At 43.1% G+C, this 18,139-nt stretch overlaps 1 protein-coding gene across 1 annotated transcript in view; it reads left to right on the top strand.

Annotated features, from left to right (window-relative positions):
- Positions 1–18,139, top strand: part of LOC144783908 (extracellular calcium-sensing receptor-like) — a 119,255-nt gene that overhangs the window by 40,151 nt on the left and 60,965 nt on the right. The window contains exons 5-6 of the mRNA XM_078662648.1: positions 4,391–5,227; positions 5,404–5,631. Of these exons, the coding sequence (XP_078518774.1) occupies positions 4,391–5,227; positions 5,404–5,631 (1,065 nt within the window). The remainder of the gene's footprint in view (positions 1–4,390; positions 5,228–5,403; positions 5,632–18,139) is intronic.

Here is an 18,139-nt window from a genome sequence, read left to right on the forward strand (position 1 = left end):
TTCAGATGACTCCCAGTGAACAACAGAGGGACCATCACACAGGTTCTTGTTACCAGCAGATTGGACTATGGAAAGTCACGCTTCATAGAAACCACTTCATGCCTTCTGAATAGACTACAGACAATATAAAACTAACTGGCAAGACTCATCTTCGACCTCCCCATACAAACCCACATCACACTGCAACTCAAGAAGCTACACTGGCTCCCAGTCCAGAAGAGATGCAAGTTCAAGAGGCTCAACAAACTCATGACCTTCCACCAACCAACCAGACACCTACTGTCAGCCTCCCTCTTCCAACACTGCTCTCTTATGGATTCAGAAAGGATATAGGGCCCATTGAGCAGTGAATCAACCTTAAACTGATTATTGGGAAATATATACTCTCTAAAGATGGTCACCTGCATCTATGTTTTGTAGACCTAACAAGTGAATTGGACTTAGTCAACCATGCAAAACTATGGCAGGCCTTAATGGGGATGGGAGCCCCACTTGATATGATCACCTTCCTATCACAAATATATGATTGGCAAACTTCAAGAGCCCGTTATGCTGCCAAAGGTGAATGTACCCCCAGTTTTAGAGTTACCCGCGGCATAAGGCATGGCTGCGTCCTTACAAAACTTTTATTCTCACTTTACATTAATGACGTTGATAAATGCTTGCAAAAGCTGAATCCCGATGCCCCTATAGTTGGTAATCGCAGCACCATGGTCCTTCTGTATTGGGACGGCACAGTCTTGCTATCCAGAACAGCAAATAGGCTCCAAAGCCTAATGGAAAATTTTGCTAATTTTATGAATAAAAAGGACCTAAAACTAAGCATGGCCGAAGAGCCCCGCTCCACCCGCCGAGTTTGCGGAGTTTTGCCTACTACACGCTCCACGAAGTAGAGGCAGTAGGCACAATTCTTCACACTCCACTGTGGAGCAGAGTTGGCCATACCCGCCTCCCTATTATCAATTAAATTACAAGATTTAAAAACAATTTAAAAGTAAGGAAAATGACTTACCTTAGCTGCGGTTTCCCGTGGACCCGCGCATTTGCAGTTTTGATGAAGAAGTCACGATGAAGGAGAAAGAGGGAGCCCCGGTACGCCACAGCTAAGGTAAGCTGTTTTCCTTACTTTTAAATTGTTTTTAAAGCTTGTAATTTAATTGTTAATAGGGCAGGAGGGAGGTGGGTGTCGCGTAGTGAGGCTATGCAGGGTGTGCGGAGTGTGCAGAGTTTGTTTTCCACTACGTGGCTCTCCGCATAGCCCCAATATGCGCACTACGTCTACCCTTACCTAAAAGTTAATCTTAAAAACACCTTTATGATGATATGTGGAAGAGGGAAATCAAAACTTAGAGCTCCTCATGAAATGCTCAACATTACAGGTGCAGGAGCTAAAGGTTGTAGAGGGCTTTGGCTTCTCTTTTTCAACATCTGCCCAACACTCTCTATCAGTGGTACCTATAATATACCCCCTGCCATGGGTACACGTGGAGATTTTATCAATTCTCTTGTCCAGGCATCAGCACCTAAAATCATTAATTTTACTAATTTTATGATAGAAGAGATTTCAACCTGCACATGGACATGGCTGAGGACTCTCTGACGAATCGTCTCCTGGAAACTCAGACAGCCTTGAACCTTTCTTGAAACTTCTCGGGACTTGCTCATGTGAACACACCTATCACTCTGGAAGCTACCAAGAGAGTGATATGGTCTGATCACTTTATCCTGCCATTCTTTTGGTCATTTACCTACAATAGGCCTGAGCCCTCTAAGGCATGTAGAAGCCTTGCTCCTGCCAGTAACAAAATTGATTTTCCTAAGTTAGGGGACTATTTAGCCTCCACATTGCCTTGTCTCTCAGATAACATCATAGGAGATAAATAGCAGTGGACAATTGGCTTGCTGTGGCAACTGAAAAGGTGGCCCCTGAAAATTGATCCCATAAAATTATTTGCTCCACTTCAGTTGCTTGGTTCACAGCAGAGCTAGCTGCTGGGAGACAAGCCTGCATAAGATTAAAACTTAAGTGGAGACACCACTATAAAAGTGAGATAAAGTTCTCTACAAGTCTCCACTGAATCCGTATCTCACCAACATTAAATTAGCCAGAGGCATTCATTACTCAAGGTTGACAGATGAGGCTAAGAATAGGCCAAAGTAAAATCTTCAAGATCGTATCACAGTTCTCCAATTCCTCGGCATGTACTACAGTATGTGCTGCACATGATAACCTGGGTAGCAATTTGAATAACTTCTTTGAGGAAAAGGTAAAAAAAATACAACTGAACCTCAATTCCCTAAAAACTGTGGCGGATATTGCACTCCCTGTCTATCCTTCCGTAGGTAAGGTGGGAGACATATGTACATGATTCCTAACTCCCTCGGAGGATAACCTCAATAAGTGCTTACTGAGCTGTAAATCAGGCTGTCCACTGTACCTCTTCCCACTCATATTCTGCATCAGATTACGCACATTATCTGTCCTATCTAGCTGACACTGCTCTCTGCATCCCTATGTACAGGATTTGCGCCAAAAACAATGTATCTAATGGGTGGGGCAGATCTGCCACCTGCTGTCCTGTCTCTTGCCCCTTGACAGGCTAAAGCCCATGATTTACCAGCCATAATTCTTGCAACAGTCAGGGTGTGGGGCGGATTCAGCTACATCATCTCTCCTGTTCAGTTTGGATTATTCAGTGTGGGACCACAGTAATGCAATCACATGACTCAGGAGGCCAGCATTTATGGCAGCAGTGGGCTCAGCAGTGGAGGCTCTTGAATTCGGCAGCAGGTAGACCCTCAATGGGGTACTTTCCGACTGCAGCCAAATGTTGTGATGGTGATTTCTGTGACAGTGCTTCACTATTCGTTATCAGTGGCAGTACAGGGTGGTGAGTGTTTTACGTCTGGACTTAACTTTACAAAGCTTAGTCCAGGAACTGTAGAGGCAGGTCAGAGAGGCCCTTGAACAGCTGCCTCTCCTGACACATTCTCTTGGGTCAACAACATTGTCTGTCTTTCCAGTCACAGAAAACAAATTGGGCCTCTCCTCCTGGGCAGTCTGTCCTCCTGCAGGACAGGTACACTCCTATCCCCTCTTAGTAGTCAGGCAGTATTAGGCAACTCAGGCAGACCCTAACTTGTCTAACACAAAGTGTTGACATCAGGTGATGTCCCCTTGCCTCTGGGAGATAGCTATCCTTAAGGCACAAGCCCTTTTTACATGGCAGCTCTTTGAGTCCCCCACAGAAGACTCCCTTCCTTGATCATGAGGAATATGGTACTGGGATACAGTGGGAAGGTTAGGCTCCCAATTTTAAACACACTGTCCAGAAAGGTGATGTAAATCCACAGCATCTAGCTACAGAAAATGTCTTGCTTGGTTCTCTTTCAACTGACCTTCCTATGTTCCTCTGCAGGCACAGTCTATATGTGAAGTAATGCTTTTCTTTCAGATGCAGTAATCAGTTACAGCAAATGTGCAGCCCTGGCCTCAAAACCAGAACAGCAGAAACGTCAGCCCTATGCTTTATCCCTCACAGCTGCTAAATGGCAGTGACCAGGAAGAAATATTCAGCAGCCCCTTAATGGGAAAACCTGCATGGACTTTCTAAAGGGAGTACTATCTCCATCCTCCTCACTTTAGTGTCTGGATCTCCACCCTCCAGTCAAAAGAATGTTGACAATAGACTCCTAATATTTGGGGAGTCGCCATCTTAGTCTGTGCTACAACCCGGAGTATTCAAAATGGATGCCACTGGCTTCAGACTTCAGACTCTCTCTCATACACACACAGACACGCCCACACGCCCACACACACACTCAGTCCTACTACCACTACTGCACAAAACAAATATGAAGTAGTGAAGACTAGGTGCCACCAAAATGTGCGAGGAAAGCTCACGGAACTCAGAACTTTGGCAGGCAAAGACTGATTTGCAAAGCACATTGTTAGGCTGATTCCTCTCGCTTTAGTCCAGAAGTAGATGAGTGTAGTAGGTCATGGGCCTCCCTGGCACTGGGTTTTCAATACAGGAAAGAATCTCTGGTCCCTATTTGTGATGGTAAACCTTTCTTTCTATGCTCTGATTTTCTTTCCTTTTTCCATTACTTCCTTCTATAGTTCCATCTGTGTTTTCTCCCACTTCTTCACTCCATACCTTCCTTTCTTCATTTCCAACTTCTATGGTTCCCATTCTTTCTTTGTTCCTTCCTAATACTCTTCCTGCCTTTGCTCACCTCTTCAATTCCTTTTAACTTTGTCATTTTTCTTAAGTGAATACACTATTAATAGCTTGTAAAATGTAATATTTAGAAAGACAGTTCATGTTGATAATTTTAGATCCAAGCATTTTAAAATAATCCAGTAAAAAGTGTTTATCCACCACAGATCAGTTATGCTGCAGGACTCCCATTGCTAAGTGACAAAATTCAGTTTCCTTCTTTTCTGCGAACAGTACCAAATGCCACTTTTGAGGCGAATGCTTTAGTGCAGGTACTGCTCCACTTTGGCTGGACATGGATTGGAATTCTGGCTTCCAGTAATGACCTGGGTCTACAAGGTAGCCAGTCTTTTAAGGAAGAGGCAGCAAAGAATGATATTTGCACTGAATTCTTTGAGACCCTCCCCAGACAGCCCAGCAGGACCTCCTTGGCCCTTATAACTGACATTGTGCAAACATTCTCTGTAAATGTGATTGTGTGCTTTACAAATGCTGTAGATATTGCTCTGATTCTAAAAGATATATCAGTGAAAAAGATTACCGGAAAAATTTGGCTTGGGACAACAAGCTGGGTTCCTTCAACAGTTTTTTCGCAAAGAGGCATGTGGGAAAAATTAAATGGCACACTGGGAATGGTGGCGCACAGAGGAGAAATCCCAGGCTTTAAAGAATTCCTAAATAGCATTGACCCACTGGGGAGCTCTGAGGACATCTTCATTAAGGAATTCTGGGAGCAGATCTTCAGTTGCAAATGGATGGATAAACGTAATGGCATGAAAGATGAGAACTTGACAGATGTGAATGGACTCTGTACTGGGACAGAAAAGCTGGACTCACTTGATGCAACAGTGTTTGAAATGAAAGATTTTACATTCTCCTTCGGTGCCCATAAAGCAACCCTTGCTTTGGCCAGAGCACTGCACGATCTGCTTCAATGCAAAATTCAAGAAGGTCCATTCAGGAGCAGGGCATGCGCTGATGCTAATGGTTTTAAACCATGGCAGGTGAGTGTACTTTTATAGTAACAACTTCACTGGATCCAAAAGTAAAACTGTAGAGTCTCCCTATGTCATATCAATACCCTAAATGTATCCTTGCATGCTCAAATCAGCCCAAGGTGTTTGTTTATCTAAATCCTTTGCTATCTCTCATAAAAATATATTTTCTGCTTTGGGTTCAGATCTTGCACTATGTGAAGAATGTTCGCCTGAAGAGCTCAGCTGGCAGTGAATTAGTTTTTGATTCGTATGGAGACTCTCAGCCAATATTTGATTTGTTATATTGGCACATGACGTCCAATTACACTAGCAGCTTTGTTAAAGTGGGAACGTACAATGGCAGAGCTTCTCCAGACTCAAAGCTCGTCATTAATGAGAGCGCCATCTCATGGGGCGGAAAATACTCCCAGGTGAGTACCATCTTCATACCAGCAACTGGATGCATGTGGCTGTTGTATGCCATGGTTTTCAGCAGATAGAAACCTTTCTGGGACTACAAAGTTTACAGAAATATTAAGGTAAAGACTATTTAATGATTTGATATCACAGAGATAATTTGAATGTGTTTATTCTTTTCTATAATAAAACCTTTTCTTCTTTCCTCTTGACAGAAAAGAAGCAGGTTCTTGTAGAGGCAGTGCTAGCAATCACACAGTATCCTCCATGATACATGAGATCAGTAAAAGTGTTGACAAAGACCCTGTGTTGACAAATCGCGATCTGAAAAATATTCCCATCACGGATCATTATCCTCTTCCCCTAGCCAAAGACATTCTGGAATCTGTCAAAGGGTCACAAACATTAACCAAACTTGACCTACAACCCGTGCAGCTGGACATACCCTGGATCTTATTTTGGCCAACACTCTCTTGATCAAAGTACTCCTGGTTGTTAATATTACATGGTCTGATTGTGTCTTAGTAATTTTCAGATTTTAAGTTGTACTCCGCATGTTCCATCCTGCACAATCAAAAAAATGTCCAGACCATGGCATAAAGTTAATGACCTGCTTTTGGCTGACGTTCTACAGATTGTCTCTGATGATCAGACCAGAGCAAGATGGTGTGCTCTTCAATGCTTAGGTAGAGCTGGCCATCGACACTTTTGCTCCCAAGAAAGTGTGTTCTGCTAAAAGAGTTAAGGGTAGATGTATCAAGCCGTTTGTGATTCGCAAAGGCCGGAATTCGCACAATTCCGGCGTTTGCGAATCGCAAATTGTCTTTTTGCATGTTTTGACATGTAACAAAAAATCGCAAAATAAGGAATTGCAAAAATTTGCGATTCCTTATTTTGCTTAAGCATGTAAGGAATCGCAATTTTGCGATTCCTTAAATGCTATGTATGTAGCATTTTGGTATTGCGAATTTAGGTTAAGAAATCGCAAATTACCACCAACTTGTAGTTGGTGGTAATTTGCAAATTCTTTGAAAAATTCACAATTTTTGCATTTGTGAAGGTGGCATGTGACGCACATACATGCCCATAGGGCATGTATGTGCGCCATATGCACACACATGTAAATTTCAGGGGTACAGCAGGGTGTTCTTGAGACACCCCTGCACCCTTGAAATTATTCTCAATTTGCGATTAGCAAATTGCTAATCGCAAATTGAGAATTATTTCACAATCCATAGGTATGAATGGGAAATTATTCCTTAATTGCGAATTCGCAAATTGCGAATTCGCAAATAAGGAAGAATAAGAAATCGCTAAAAAATAGCGAATTTCTACATACATCCTGTTTTGCGATTTCTAAATAGCGATTCCTTAAAAATCGCTATTTAGAAATCGCAAAAGGGTATGTTGATACATCTACCCCTTAGGCCTAAAGCCTCTTGCTTCTCCAACTGTCTAACGCTTCCTAAATCCAACTATGAGAGGTTTGAGAGATTCTGGAAAAGTAAATGTGATGCAGAGGCCAAGGCAATCTATCAGCAGGATCTTAGGAAATACCATAAAGCCATATACTTTGCCCCTAAAGCTTCTATTGCTCTGTCAATCTCTGATGCTGATAACTCTCCCAAAGATCTGTTTACGGTGGTAACGCATTTCTTTCTCCTGTGGTGACAAAGAATTCACTTACTCCTTCATTGTAACTCAGTGCAAAACTTTCAGATGTTTTCGTGATAAAATTCAGGCTATTTTCAACTCTTTTCCTCATCCTACTACAGCGCCATTAGGTTTTGTCACTCCTTCATCTGCCCCACAACTGTTTTTCTCCCATTTACCTTGAAACACCAGCTACTGGTCTATCTTGCTAATTGTAAATCTCCACTTGATCCTTGTCCCCAGACTATTCTTAAAAAGGCTCTATCAGTAATTAATCTCTGGGTGAATAATTTGCTCAATGAATCTCTTTGCAAATCAACAGTCCCCTCTGGATGGAAGCAGGCCTTGCTTCTACCCTTACTTAAGAAGCCTCCTGCCTATCTCAAGATTCTGAGCAACTTTAGGCCCATCTCTCTTCTGCCTACTATGGCAAAGTTGGTGGAAAAAATGTCAAGACTTTTTTCTTGGAAGAAAACCTTCTGCTTCATGAGTCGCAATCAGGTTTTCAGCATGGGTACAGCACTGAGACCGCTCTTCTCGAAGTTTCTGAGCATATTAAAAGCAATCTCAACTGACTTTCTCCAGGTATCTTAATGCTGCTCGATCTTTCAGCGGCTTTGGATACGGTCTCTCATACCTTGCCTAAGAGTCTAAAAGGCATGGGTATTACTGAACATGCTTTGTCTTGGCTTAAGACCTATATAACTCTGTGACCAATCACAGTCGGTCTTTCTCCCTCCTTTTACATCTGCAGCTAAACCTTTACACTGAAGTGTTCCTCAGGGTTTAGCTCTCAGACCTCCCGTTTTTAATATATACATGTCACCTCTGGCCAACATCGTGGAGTTTTTCAGAATTAAAGGTCTCCCATACACTGACTATACTCAGCTGTTCCTGGCCTTTCACAAAAATGCTCCTTCAACATTGATTTCTTTTAAAATCTCAAATCAGTATTAAACGGGATGAATACCAACTTTTAGAAATTGAACTCAGGCAAGACCGAAGTTCTATTCTTTGGTTCTAAAACCATACCTGACTTCATCCTTTGGTGGTCTTCTGATATGGGCAATCCTCCCTGCCCTTCGCCAGTGGTCAGAAACTTGGGGGTTAAATTCAATGAGGAGCTTACATTCGAACCTCAGATACAATCTCTGTCTAGTTTTTGTTTTCTGACTCTCAGATCTCTGAGACTTATGATGCCTTTTATTCCAGTGGATCAGCAGAAAATCATTGTGCATGCCATTAACACTTTAAAACTGCACTATTCTAATAGTTTATATCTCGAACTCCCTTCCTTTCTTATACATCATATTCAGATTATCCAACACGCTGCTGCCTGTCTGATCCTGAAACTTCCCCCCTGATGTTCTAGTTCTAACTCTAATCACTTGTGTCAGCTTCACTGGCAGCCGAATGGCAAAATGGTTCAGTTTAAGGCCCTCACTTCTGTTTTCAAGATGTTTTACTTTGGAGCATGGGCATCCGCAGAAATGTTTCCAGGGCGGGGGTAAAATTTTAACTTCATCACCCGCCTTCCAGGGGGGGACAAAATTTTAACTTCATCACTCACCTTCAAGGCACGTTTAATGCAGACGGCCCATTGTCATTCTTTATGTGATAATCAGCAGAAGAGAGAATGACAATGGGCCTGTCCACAGTCTGCTCGAGGTCGGGGAGGGGCTGCTGCAGCCTCTAGAGTTCAAAGAGAAGTGCGAGAGGCCCCAAGTGAGAGAACATTTAAACTCCTGGGGCTTCTCGCAGGGGAACAGCCTGCTGTAATCTTGAACATTACGGACCAAAAGGAATGGGACTGGCGAACCAGGGGGGGCAAGCGCACCCCCTTGCCCTCCCCTGCGGACGCCCGTGCTTCGGAGGTCCTCTATACCTTAGGCACCTATTCAAACTTTCATCCCAGGTGCTTTCCCGTCGCACTAATAATCCTAAGCTTTTTCAAACCCCTCGCATTGTCAGATCCAGAAGAGGTGGTCGTTCATTTCCCTTTCTGACAGCCAAACTGTGGAATGCCTTACCTTTGGCCTTGAGAAGTTGCCCATCTGAAACGGTTTTCAGGAAAAGGACCGAAATGCTTCTAGTGGACTCTGCCATAAACTCCCTCTAAATTGTTTTTTGCACTAGAACTCAGTGGACACCCTCACCATTAGTGACGGGACACCTTTGTTGGTAGCTGTGGGCTCTATAAAAGCTATTGTATTGTACAGTATTGAATCTACGTGGAGCTTATCACCTTCTATGCATCAAGGAAGTTGAGGAGTGGAAGAGCGCATTCAGAACAACATTAGGCCACTTTGAGTATGAGGTTATGCCCTTGGGTTTGAGCAATGCCCCAGCAATTTTCTAACAATTCATGCAACCTAAACAATTTTGCTGTCATTTGCTTGGACAACATCCTGCCATTTTCCATCATTGCAATATTCTCATGTGTGTCAGGTACTCAACAGACTTGGTCTGAAGCGACAATTTTGCAAACCTGAAAAATGTGACTTTCATTTTTCTTAAATTGAATATCTCAGATTCAGTTTTTTTTAGTTTTTTTTGTTTTAGTGAGAAGAGCATCGAGAACATAGCAATCACAAAAAATGTGCAGAACAGGAAAAGATCATATGGATAAAATCAATGCATTAAAAGCGTGTGCAGGAAAAAAAAAATTTCATCAAAGGTTCGAGAACAAATCTATTTACACTAATAACCATAGAAATAACTACCATTCATTCTTACAACAATACTTAGGGCCAGATGTAGGTAATCTCAATTGACCTATTCTTAAATACCAAATTTTACCGATTCAGTATTTAAGAATAGGTAAATGGGATGTAGGTAATTTTTTGTAAAAAATTACCGAATCGGTACGTTTCGGTAATTACTGAATCGGTATTTACCGAATCGGTAAATACCGATTCAGTAAAAGGGGGAAAACATTGAAGGGTGGCAGGGTGTCACTTTGACACACTTTTGTACCCCTCAATTGTGTATGGGTGCACATGTGGCACTCATACATGCCCTACGGGCATGTATGTCTGCCACATCGCACTGTTGGAAAAGCAAAAAAAAATGCTTTTTCAAAGGTTTTCATTATTTACCAACAAATTGTAGTTGGTGGTAAATAACAAATCCTTAACTGAGGAATGCACTAACTTGAGTGCTCCCTACATCCTGGATTCGGTAATTTACTGAATCAGTATGTTAAGAATTCGGTATTTTACCGACTCCTTAAATTACTGATTCGGTAAAATACCGAATCCTAAAAAAATGCCACCTACATCTAAAAAGCCCAATACCGGTCGGTAACGGCCGAAATTCGGTAATTTCGTCTGTTACTGACCGGTATTGGGCGGCCTACATCTGGCCCTTAAAGTGCTAAAATATGAATGAGCTAGAGTGCCAAAGTGCCAAAATGCTAAAGTGCTGATACGACCCGGGAGATGACCTCCGAACCCCTAAACATATACCCCTGTTCCACCAACCTTTAAAATTCAAAGGGCCAGATGTAGGTAATCTCAATTTACCTATTTATAAATACCAAATTTTACCGATTTGGTATTTAAGAATACCAAAATTGGATGTAGGTAATTTTTCTTAAAAAATTACCGAATCGGTAAGTTTCGGTAATTACCGAATCGGTATTTACCTATTTGGTAATTGCCATTCATTCCTATGGGTCTGGAGGCCCATAGGAATGAATGGCAATTACCGAATCGGTAAATACCGATTCGGTAAAAGGGGGAAAACATTGAAGGGTAGCAGGGTGTCATTTTGACACCCTGTTTCACCCCTCAATTGTGTATGGGTGCACATGTGGCACACATACATGCCCTAAGGACATTTATGTCTGCCACATCGCACTGTTGGAAAAACAAAAAAAAATGCTTTTTCAAAGGTTTTCATTATTTACCACCAACTTGTAGTTGGTGGTAAATAACGAATCCTTAACTGAGGAATGCACTAATTTGAGTGCTCCCTACATCCTGCATTCGGTAATTTACCGAATCGGTATGTTAAAAATTCGGTATTTTACCGAATCCTTAAATTACAGACTCGGTTAAATACCGAATCCTAAAAAAATGCCACCTACATCTAAAAAGCCCAATACCGGTCGGTAACGTCCGAAATTCGGTAATTTCGGCTGTTACCGACCGTTATTGGGCGACCTACATCTGGCCCTAGAGGACCTAAATTGCTTCTGGATAAGACTTCTAATCTAACCGATTTTCCAGACTCCTTAAATACTTCCAGGTTTCATTTAACATTTTGGAAGCACCAACCCGCCTCGCATAAGCTTCCTCAAAAGCCCTAGTCGGCTTCATTTTGTTTAACCACTTCTCATAAGTGGGTTCTTCCATCGACCTCCAGTATGAAGAATTAAAGAGTGGGCAACCAGGGAGGAGATAGAGAGAAAAGTTGCCTCTGCTTTTATCAAATTGTCCCTATCTTTACTAATTCCGAAAAGGGCAATCTCGACCTCTAACTGTTCCCTCTTCCTAATTGCTCTATTTAAAGCCGAAAAAATTTCACCCCAGAAGGGACATAATCTAGGACACATGTACCTCAGATTCTGGTTGAATAACCAAGGAATACCAATGAATCCTAAGAAGATAGCCACACTGCTAGATTGGCCGGCCAGCTCTAATGTCAAGGAGACTCTTTCTTGGTTTTGTCAACTTTTCTCACCAATTAATTGGCAATTATGCTCTCCTAAGCAGTAATATCACACAAATCCTGCAGAAGGATATACTGCAGCAATCCTTCTGCTGGGATGATCAAACCAACACTGCCTTCCAGGAGTTAAAATGAGCCTTCACTCAGGCACATGTTATTTGGCATCATGACCCTACACAACATGTTCATAGTCAAGACAGATGCCTCTGTTAAAGCTATTGATGTAATCCTATTAGAACTCCAACAAGATGATAGGTTTGAACATCCCATCTTCTATCTTTCGCATACTGAGACTATGTTGGAGAGAAAATACTCAGTTCTGGAGATAGGGCTTCTCACAATGAAGCTAGCCTCCTCTAAATGGAGACATCTATTAATGAGGGCCCAAGAACCCTTTGAGATCAGAACAGACCACAGAAACCAACAGTGTCTCAGAAATATGTAGTGTAATAATAGTCGAAAAGCATGATGGGCCAATATGACTTTAAAATCACATACATTCTAGGCTCACTAAACATTCTTGCTGATGGTCTCTCACTTAGATATCTAGATGGCCCAGCAACGTACTATCTGTCAGTTCTTCCTGCCAATAAATAAACTTCAAGGAGAAGGGTACAGCAAACAAAGGAAACCTACATGAACAAGGAATTTTTTTCTTCACTGGAAAAGCTCTGTTCATTCCAACTGGAAAATTAACATTGGACATCCTTACAATTTGTCATGATCCCTGGGTAGCAGGGCATATAGGAATTAAAACCATAGTAACACTGATTAGCCAATGTACCTGGTTGTCTACTGCCCATCATGACACTGAACTTAATGTGAATTCTTGTCCTGTTTGAGCTCAAAGCAAGATCTCCCATGCTTGTCCGTCTGGCCCTCTTCGCCCTTTGCCTGTTCCTCCAGAGTGTTGGCACAACATATCCAGATTTTATTGCGACCCTACCCTTCTGAAGGTCATAAAGTAATTATGGTGACTGGTGATTTTTTTTCTTCTAAAATGGCCAATTTACAGCTTTAAAATTCTTGCCTTCAGTCAAGACGCTGTGTGACATCTTTTTATGAGAGATATTCTATTTGCACAGTCTGCCACAAGTCATTATTTCTGATCATGGACCACAATATATATCTTGCTTTTGGAAGTCTTTTTGTAAGTCAATCCAGACTGAATCAAGGCCTTGAACAGTACCTTCGATGTTTTTGTAACACTAACCAAAGTGATTTATTTTCATATGAGGCATTAGCTGAGTTCTCCTAAAACTGTGAAATCCATAATGCCACTCAGACCTCTCCATTTTTCTTACTTCAAGTCTGCCATCCCAGGATCTTTCCTTTCGTTTTTCCATCTCTGGTCCATGTACCTGCTGAAGCCAGTGCTTTCCATCAATTACATTCGGTATAATCGAAAATCGCATGTAAACTTCAGAATGCCAAACGGAGGATGTAGTGCTCAGCTAAAAACTATAACTCTTTTTCTCCTTCTTGAAATTTTGAAATAAAGCCTGGTTCTCTTTTCAGATTCGCAAAGGTTTAGCATCTGGTTAGTGTTACTTTTTTAATGCACACCTGATGCTAAACCTTTTTGGCCATTAACCCCTTCGCTGCGGCAGGTATTCCGCCACAGCGCTAAGGGGGCGGGGCGGCGGCACGGCGGTCCGGTGCTCATGACGGAACCGCTCCGTCACGGCACGCGGGTGAGCTGTGCTCGTGATGGAACGGTTCCGTCACGGCCCGCCCGCTCTTTAGAACGCGCCGTGGAGGCGCGAGATCAGCGCCGCGCAGGTGCGGCTGCAGGGCCGTGACGGAACCGTTCCGTCACCAGCACAGCCCACCCGAGGCTCGTGACGGAACGGTTCCGTCATGAGCATGGGAGGGGTTAACAAACAAATGCAAATGGTGTTTGCTTGCATGGAAAATGAATGTATGCTTTTTAGTGGAAAATCATATCTACTAACATTAGTGGACAAGTTTCAACTCCAATTTCGTTTCTTCCAACTTTGCATGTGTGCTGCACTGTACAACTCTCAAACAAAGTTGAAAAATGTTTTTAACTTGTCCAGCCTGAGTATTTTATAGGGGGGGGGAACCAAAACCCATGGTAGACTCAGGCATGCACCCTAGCACTATCCCCCTATGGTGTGTGTCTGGTGCACTGCAGCATAAAGCAGTTGGGTGGGATGGTATGCCTTCTTGTGATGTAAATGAAGGCACTCACAGGCCAGCGCTTTTCCCTTCCACATTTGTGTCGCACTTCGGCATTCATTTGTCAGAGGACTCTCCTAGCCACAGGAGGTCCAGGGCAGTTCCCTGGGGCCAACTTCAAGCCCAGACGTCTTCCCAAACAGTTCTGGAGGTGATGTTTAGATTCTGTTTCCTCTTCCTGTGTTAGGCCTATTTAAGAGAGGTCCTGACTTCCAGTGCATTGCAGCACTGTGAGAATCCTTGTAGTATTTTCTTGGTCCTGGGTTCAGCTTTTTTCTGTCTTATAGTTTCCAGCCATTTTCCAATACTTCGACCTTCCTAGCTCCTGTGCCTGGTCATCATTGTTTCACAGTCTGGCCAATTCGTCTTGTCCTCTGAGGCTTGACAACTGCTTCTGGGAGCTCCATCTTCCTAGGAGGTTTCTTGCTTGGTGGTTTTTTCGTCCTTGGGTCTTCTTATGAAGAAAATTTTTCTGCTGAGCACTCACAAGTCTAGGTGGAAACGTAGCTACTGGAAGGGGTCACCCAAACCTCTGGCACACCAAGATCTGGACAAACCAAATTCGAACCTGCTTGTAAAAACCCATCAAACATCTTGGTCGTGGAACATGCTTTGATCTTCTGGGTTGTGTTCATTTTCCTTGTGGTAGTGCAAAACAATCTTCTGAGAAAATCAGCTGAACATTCATTTCAAGACTTACTGACACTCAATCATAGTAAAAAGGTCAAGTCAGAACAGATTTTACCAAATGTAACATCAATAGTTTTTCACCAAACCGCCTCTTATGTAGCCAAAGATATATATGCCTCCCCCAAACTACCCTTAAGCATTTGTCTTTCTCTTTGAATGAAGGGAGCCCTGCCTGATTTCCTTTACTTGGACTCCTTTACTCTTGTATTGCTGCATGCTTCAGTGCTTACAGCTTCTTGTGGTAGGCTAGCTACTAATGGCCATGTGAATCAGCACCAGTGCCCTGTAGGCTGTTTGTCTGAGATGTTTTCACTCACTAAATGGTGTTTCACTGCCTCCTCAACTGTCATGCCCAGCAGGAACATGCTGAAGATTGCTGGCTGCTGCACCTGACTTAGACGTTGTGCAGTTTCCCAATGAGCCCAAGGAATCCAGGTACATAGCACGTGCACCAGTGTGGATATAGAGGCTGCAGCAATTTCGTGTGTGCATCTTCTTTAGGTACCTGCTCTGCAGACCTCGGCTGCCTCCCACCGCCTCTCTTCAGTTGCTTGCATAGCAAGCAGGACCAGATGCCTTTACACCCGTGGCCCAGTGGCACTTTATCTGGGTGTGGTATGGGGTTAAAATGATGAATGCAGCAGTCTTGAAAGTAGTAAAAGGTCTTAAGATTTATTAATATAAGTCTAGATAAAGGAGCCCACAAGAAGAGCTGTAACAGGATAGCTGGTGAGGAGAGATCTGACCACGGAAAGGTTCTAAATGACATAACAATATTCTAACCATGAAACTCTAAACATTAAAGGTACATTACTCAAGAAATACTTACATCATAGCATATTACATACCCCCCCTTATAATACAGAAATTAATACAATACATAATCATCACATCTAACAGGTATTCTACTAATGCGATGATCACGTGGAGGTGGCATAGTAGAAGGACCTTCTGAACAACTAGGAGAAAAATAAGTTGGCTGCTGTGAAGGAATGAAATCGGAATCATTAGAGTAATTGGAAACATCAAATCCAGGTCCAAACGTAAAGTCGTTATCATTTTCATCCATTTTGTTAGCATAAACTTCATTGAAAATGTTCACCTGGTTATCTTTTTTTTTTAATTTTTTTTTTTAGGTCTTATATAGCGCATGGCTGCCCGTGAGCGTCCCAGCGCTGAAATTGCAGAACTTCTGAGGGTGAAGACGGGGAAAGGAAGGAAGTTATTGCGGGAAGAGATGAGTTTTTAGATGCCTACGGAATTTCAGAAGATTGGACTCAGAACGAAGATGAAGTGGCAGGGCATTCCAAGAGATGGCCACAGTAACCGAGAAACGGCGTCCTCCAGTTCGGGCTTTTCTAATTTTTTGGACTGTGGCCAGATGACCTTGAGCTGATCGTAGGGGCCTATTGGGTCTGTATGGAAAGATCATATCTTTTAGCATTGGGGGCCCTTGATTTTGCAAAGCTTTATGGGCCGTGCAAAGTGCCTTAAATTTGACCCTTTCGCGGATCGGCAGCCAATGTAGAGCCTTAATGGCGGGTTTGGCTGAGACTCTGCGAGAGGTCCCAGTGAGAATCCTAGCTGCAGCATTCTGTGTTCTTTGAAGAATGTTGATCGTGGATTCCGGGGCAGCAAGAAAGAGAGCATTGCAGTAATCTAGTCTTGATAGGACTAGACCTTGAACAAGCAATTTCTGGGAGGGTCCTGGAAGTAAAGGGAGGATCTTTCTGATGGAACGCATTAGCCCCACACATGTGCCAGCTGTTTTTTCCGCTTGCGTTTTGAGGGATAGGTCCTGTTCGAGCCAGAAACCCAGACTTTTTAATTCAGTCTTGGGTTGAGGGAGGGGGCCTAAGCATGCTGGCCACATGGCAGATGGAAGAGAAGATATTTTGTTTCCCAACAGCATGAGCTCAGTTTTCGAGCCATTGAGCTTAAGCCTTGAGGCAGACATCCAGGCATGAATACCCTCTAGACAGTCATGAAGGTTTTTTACCTTATCCTCTTCCAGAGAAAATGAAACGATCATTTGGGTGTCGTCAGCGTATGTGACGGCTTTTATCCCAAAAGGAGAGACCACGTCATCCAGGGGGGCCATGTATGTGTTAAAAAGCGTAGGGCTCAATGAAGAGCCCTGGGGGACCCCACACTGGAGAGGGAGACTATTGGATCGCACATTCCCTTCGCAGACCTGAAATGTTCTGTCTTTTAGGAATGAGGAGAGCCAGCAGAGGGCTTTGCCCCTTACTCCCAGACTGAAGAGGCGCTTAATGAGGGTTTTGTGGTCCACCGTATCGAATGCAGCGCTTAGATCCAGGAGGATCAGTAACACTGATCCTCCCGAATCCAGGATGCATCTAGCCTCTTCAACTACCTTTAAAAGGGCTGTTTCCGTCCCTTGGCCTGGACGGAAGCCTGTCTGTGTGGGACGAAGGAGATTGTTGGTTTCAAGGAAGGCAGACAATTGCTTGTTGACTACCTTCTCTGCAATCTTACTTAGTCCAGGAAGGAGTGAAATTGGGCGGAGGTTAGTCAGATCTGTAGGGTCCATACCCGGTTTTTTCTGAAGTGCCTTAACAATGGCATGTTTCCAATCAGGAGGGACCACTCCCTGGTTCAACGAGGCGTTAATAAGATTGGTGGCCAGATGCGAGATGGTGGGTCCAACCTGTTTGAGAATGTGGATAGGAGCGGGATCGTTAGGGGAACCACTTTTCAAGTCTGAAAGAGTTTTTAAGAAATCGTCCTCAGAAAGTTGGCTGAAACTGTCTAATGTTGGACCACTGACAGAGACTGATAAAGCGGTCAGGGAGTTATCATCGTTTAAAGGAGGAAGTGACTGTAGGATCTTGATGATTTTATTTTGGAAAAAACAGGCTATTTGGTTGCATTTGTCAATTGTGGGTTGTAGGTATGGGAGGGTGTTCGGTATAGTTAGGAGCTCTTTAACTATTTTATAGGTCTCCCGAGAAGAGTTAGAGGCAGCTTTGATTTTTTTATCAAAGAAGGAGGCTTGGGCTGCTTTTCGCGCCGCTTTATAAGTCCTCATCGCTGATTTATATTCTTCCTTGGTGGTGGGGTCCCATGTTTTCCTCCATTTACGCTCATGGCTTTTACAGATTTTCTTAAGGTTCCTGAGTTCCTGTGAGAACCATGGTGATTTAAAAGTGGTACTTCTTTTCTTTAAGTCGATCTTCGGGGCGACTATATCCAAGGTGGAGGTGATCCAATTAGTGAAATTATCATTGGCTAGCACAGGATCAGGATCAGCTAGGGGGGTAGATCGTGACAACTCCTGTG

This window comes from Lissotriton helveticus, chromosome 10, assembly GCF_964261635.1.
Source record: "Lissotriton helveticus chromosome 10, aLisHel1.1, whole genome shotgun sequence".
Classification (NCBI taxonomy): domain Eukaryota; kingdom Metazoa; phylum Chordata; class Amphibia; order Caudata; family Salamandridae; genus Lissotriton; species Lissotriton helveticus.